Below are 5525 nucleotides of genomic sequence, written 5' to 3' on the forward strand. Positions count from 1 at the left end.
GCCGCAAAACTATCCCTGCATAGCAGGAGGTGGGTATACCCTTGCAAAGCAGGGATGGGTCTACTTGGCCTACAAGGATAGCCCTAACACCGTAAGTTGGAGGCAAGCTGCGAGAAGACAGACACCTACGTGTACTACAAGTACATACAAATGTTCTTAGATAAGTCATTAACATTTACGTAACTAATAAAGAACTAGTGCTACAACACGTTGTTTGCTAATCTGAGGTATTTAAGATTTGATCTTTTCTTGTCTGTGAAATCTTGCTATCAGTCTTGTACCTTCAAAACATGCAATATTGTTTTTCTTAACCTCATATTGCATTCACTCATCATCACAATGTCTGGCTATCAAACATTGTCTCTTGGCCTCGTTGGCTTTGTTTTGGGCATTTCGTGGCTTTACCGCTGGGCGTTACCAAAGCCTATACCCGGAATTCCTTACAACAAACATGCTGCCTCGAGGCTGTTGGGTGACTTACCTGACATGCAAGCGTACCGCAGTCGGGGTCTTAGTTTTCGACCTTGGCTAGGTGAAATAGGCCGTCGTCACAACTCCCCCGTGGTTCAAATCTTTATTGCGCCTTTCCTGAAACCATATATAGTCCTGAATGACTTTTGGGAGAGTTACGACATCATGTATCGCCGCACGAAAGAATTCGACCGAAGCAAACGTAACGCAGATACTTTTGGAGCGATCGTTCCAGAGCACCACATCTCCATGACTTCCTTCGACCCACGGTTCAAGTCAAACAAAGAGCTGGTCAAGGACCTAATGACCCCTGGCTTCTTACATAATGTCAGTATGCTAAGCAATTCTCAAATAGAGATTTCTCTTGCTAATTGTGTCCTGAGGTCGTTGCTCCGTCTTTGTACAATAATGCGCAGACGCTAGTGAAACTATGGCAATGCAAAGGAGAGAAGGCTGCCGGGAGACCATTCGACGCCAAACGCGATCTCAATGCTACCGCTCTCGATACCCTGTGGACTGCAGCGTTCGGTTTTTCTGCAGGCCCTTGTGCGCTTCCAGCGTATATCAACGCCGTTAAACAAGCCTGCGTGCAACTGCCAGCAAACAAGGATGAAGCTGTTGTATTCCCAACGATAACACTATCAGAGGGCATGAGTTGCCTCGTAGGTAGTATAGGTCTTCTTGACCGTATACTAGGATCGCCATGGCCTAAACTGAAGATGCGGCTGATTGCTACCTTTACGTCAGCGCGAGGACTTCTCAAACGGCAGCGCATCTTTCTTTCTTCGACCATTATTAAGTGCGCAGAAAGAATAGAGGCTCACAAAGGCGAAGTGAAAGCACAGTGCTCGATGGACTACATGGTTTTGCGGGAGAAGAACGCTGCAATCAAAGCTGGTCGGCAGCCTATTTATGATAGCGCAAGAATGCGAGACGAGGTATGTAGATCATTCTTTGCAACTCTTCTCTCATACAATTAGTTGTTTTAGTTCACTAACGGATATAAATCAGCTACTTGGGTATATGGCAACCGGCCATGAGACTACCGCGACAACTATGAACTGGATAGTAAAATTTCTCAGCGATAATGAAGCGCAGCAAAGCATCCTTCGAGACCATCTTTACAGTGTTTTTGCTGCTGCGCGAGCGGAAAATCGCCAACCTACGGTTGAGGAGATCATCACCACTCCAGCTCCATATTTAGACGCGTTCGTTGAAGAAGGGCTTCGCTATCAGCACTCAGTACAGATCAATTTGCGAGAGAGCATTGTCGATACGGTTGTTCTGGGTCACCCCGTGCCTAAGGGTACAACGATTTTCATGTACACTCGTGGACCGAGTTACCTTTCGCCAGCATTTCACGTTGATGAGAGTCTACGTTCAAAATCTTCCAACGACGCAAAGAAAAGAGTCGGGGAATGGGATGAAGAGACCATCGAACAATTTGAACCGCTAAGGTGGCTCAAGCCCAAAAAGGACGTTGCGTCAGTGGGTGATTTGGAATTTGCACCCTCATTCTCCGGTTACGACTTTGACCAACAAGCCGGCCCTACAATGCCCTTTGGCGCTGGACCGAGAATTTGCTTTGGCCGAAGATTTGCATACCTCAGCTTACGTATGTACGTAGCTATGATTGTCTGGAATCTCGAACTCTCACCCTGCCCCACAGATCTCAATTCGTATGATGTGTTGGATGGCGCTGTCAGCCAACCAAGACAGTGCTACGTGAGGGTTCATTCAGCGAATCAATCTTCTTAAGTAACCGACAACCAATCTCTAAACTCTTGCCCTAATATTCCTTCTACTATACTTCATTTTCATTTCTGTAGCATAAAAAGTCAAGCCTATTGACGGCCCCAACCTAATTGTTTCCATTCGATTGTGACATTATGAATGATTCAAACAAAGCAACAAGAGTCGCCGTGAAGTATATCACCATTAGCTGAGCACGTAGACAGGTAAACCAAGGAAGCTTTCCGAAATAACATCCTTCCCTGCGTAGCGCAAATCCGGGCGTGCCGCAAGTAACCAATCAAATCGCGAGAATTGGGAAAAATCTTTGGTTCAAGACAGCTGATTGGTTGCTTGCGTCACGTAGGGATTTGCGTCACTAAGGGATGGACGTTACACTGGTTTTAGAATATCATACCATGATTGTGTCAAGAGCCTCACATAAGATGCGATAATATAAGACCTTGTGCGTGCCGGAGTTAGACTATATATGCTACTCCAGCACACAAGATTCCGTCTCTGAAACCGGATTAGTCTGAGACATTTCTTTGTGCCAAAGCAGCTAGTGCTTCGATTTTTCCGCCTTTTATCGTATCCGGCATCACATGTAGATTACATTGTAGGACGACTTCCGACGTTCTCCGTTCCTTTTGTCCATGTGTACCAAAGTACGAATGGCGTGATCATGTTAGCCGTGCTAGGTCTTTCCTCGGTATGAATGAAAGATCGTGAGTGCTTGTAGAAGAACCGAGTCTCTCCGTAGACGCTGAGGGTATCCACATTACGATTCATACAGTGTTGTCTAGATATGCTTGGCAAAGGTCTTTGACGCTAGAAGCAGCACGCTAAGCGAGAGATATAACATAGCACAAACTAGTGAAAAAAGTCGGGCCGACGTAGTTCCTGCGTATCATGAGTGGTATAACGGCAAAAAATAGACAGGGATCCTCAAGCATCTGATAGACAGCTGATAGCTGACAGGTGCAGGAAATTTCTATGGAAATAAAGGAAATATAACTATGTTTGCTGTATGTTGATGTACGTGCGTCAGTCCGAATCACATTTCTCTTGCAGTTCAAACTTCTTATCTTATGATGGAATTAAACGGATTTTCTGCTATCGTTGCGTTTGCTTCCTTGTTACTTCTCCACTTTATTGCATCCTCGTTAGTCCTTAAATGGAAGCAACGCCAATTCATCCAGGCAAACAGATGTCAACCTCTTCTTGCTCAGTATCCCTACAAAAATGTTCTTTTCGGAATCAACTTTATTCGTGAGCTTGCTATTTTGGGCAAGAACCATTGTGTTCTGGAGCACCGGCTCAAGCAGACACGAGCCTGGGGCAACACTTGGTCTTATCGGATATTGGGAACATCTGCTATCTACACTGCGGAGCCGGAAAACGTTAAGACTATGCTATCGCTCAAATTCAAAGATTATGGTCTTGAATACCGGCTACCGATCTTTGGCCCTCTTCTCGGACGTGGCATCTTCACCACAGATGGTGAGCACTGGTCGCATTCGCGAGCAATGATTCGTCCAAGCTTTACACGAGATCAAGTAGCAGATATCGATGCTTTAGAAGTATACGTCCAAGACTTGTGGAAACACATTCCTGGTGATGGATCCACCGTAGATCTCCAAGATCTTTTTTTCAAATTTACCATCGACTCTGCTACAGAGTTTCTACTTGGTCGCTCGGTTCACTCTTTACGTGGAAGGTCTACATCAGATGTGGACTTTGCGAGTGCTTTCAATGCCGCAGAGGAAGACATTGCTGCTACGTCACGGAAAGGTTTCACACTGGCCAAAATTCTTCCAAAGAGCAAAAGTGCGAAGATAGCAATTGATGCTTGTCATCAATTCGTAGACCAAATTGTCGAGCAGGCAATGGAGCACCGACAAAATCTGGAAGCCCAGGAACAAAAACATCCGCCGAACCAGAGGTACATTTTTCTCCAGGAGCTTTCAAAGGTTACAACCGACAAGAAGCGTATCCGTGACGAAATTCTCAACGTCCTTGTTGCTGGTCGTGATACAACAGCCTCGCTACTATCGAATATGTTCTTTCATCTTGCCCGCCGACCAGACATATGGAACAAGCTTAAGGAAGAGATTGGCACTCTGCAGGGGAAGATTCCAACATATAGCGCTCTTCGGGATCTCAAATACCTTAAGTACTGCATCAACGAGGCTCTAAGACTGTACCCTGTCGTTCCAATCAACGGACGCAAAGCATATGTCGATACTTTGTTACCAGTAGGGGGAGGCGCCGACCAGAAGAGCCCCATTTTTGTACCCAAAGGCACTTTGGTTACCTATTCTGTGTATGTGATGCAGAGAAGGAAAGATATATTCGGGGAGGATGCCGACGAGTTTAAACCTGAGCGATGGGAGACTATTAGGCCAGGATGGGCATACTTGCCCTTTAATGGAGGTCCTCGTGTTTGCCTTGGCCGTAAGTTATATCCCATTTGTACCCGCTTTCATAAACCCTACGCTAACCATGATGAAGAACAATATGCGATGACTGAAGCGTTGTTTGTAACGGCTAGAATTCTCCAGCGTTTCGCTCGTATTGAGCCACGAGATGATCGACCATGGAAAGAGTTGTTAGTTATTACTATGGCTACAGATGGAGGAGTTAAGGTTGGATTATATATGTAGCTAACATAGAATAATTATTCATTAGATCTATGCTAAGATATTCAAAATCTCTCTCTTAGATAAGTGCCTTTCTTATAGAATAAATGTGTTATAAGTAACAGGAAGGATCATCGCGATTTTTGGCATCGGAGGCTAATATGCTCAGAGGATAACGGTTGCAGAATGGATGCGCATCTTGCTCGTCTCCATTTGAGGATGTTACAGGCAATCCGAGCGTCCGGACGAGAAGGTGTCCCGTCACACCGTGCGTCCCGGCACGTAGGGACCGACTTTACAAGTAACACCAATTGCGCCCATACTAGCCTTATCTGCGTCAGACCATACTACCACAGCTGTTGCTGGCGATTGCCACAATGACAACCCGTTCGTTTGCCTGCAATATATAAGCTTTGTAAAGGTCATATCCACTATACATACCTTAGGTTCTAGGGCCTAGCGTGAAGCCATATCAACAGAATTATAAACATAGAAGCTACTACTATATCGTACTACTAAGTATACTTTAGAATCTGACATCGCGCAGAGCTAACTTGCTTTTTAGACTAGTATATTAAACCAGGCTTATGTAACGGCGCAGGCAAGACTACTCGGATCAGTATCGGCAGTAGTGTCACTCAGAGGCATATGGGAGTGCGTGGGACATCAAACGAGCCTTGA

General features: G+C 45.4%; 2 protein-coding genes across 2 annotated transcripts; both read left to right on the plus strand.

The window, feature by feature from the left end:
• Nucleotides 1-339: 339 nt before the first annotated feature.
• COCCADRAFT_112913 (uncharacterized protein) lies at nucleotides 340-2229 on the plus strand (the record flags this gene model as incomplete). The annotated part of the gene is made up of 3 exons (XM_007720546.1): nucleotides 340-798; nucleotides 855-1409; nucleotides 1483-2229. 3 exons carry the CDS (start codon nucleotides 340-342, stop codon nucleotides 2227-2229), a joined length of 1761 nt encoding a protein of 586 aa, XP_007718736.1.
• A 1067-nt stretch (nucleotides 2230-3296) lies between these two features.
• On the plus strand, nucleotides 3297-4868 carry COCCADRAFT_112912 (uncharacterized protein; the record flags this gene model as incomplete). The annotated part of the gene is made up of 2 exons (XM_007720547.1): nucleotides 3297-4659; nucleotides 4717-4868. The coding sequence occupies 2 exons, from the start codon at nucleotides 3297-3299 to the stop codon at nucleotides 4866-4868; spliced, it is 1515 nt and encodes a 504-aa protein (XP_007718737.1).
• Nucleotides 4869-5525: the final 657 nt, after the last annotated feature.

This window comes from Bipolaris zeicola (genome assembly GCF_000523435.1).
Source record: "Bipolaris zeicola 26-R-13 unplaced genomic scaffold scaffold_513, whole genome shotgun sequence".
NCBI lineage: Eukaryota > Fungi > Ascomycota > Dothideomycetes > Pleosporales > Pleosporaceae > Bipolaris > Bipolaris zeicola.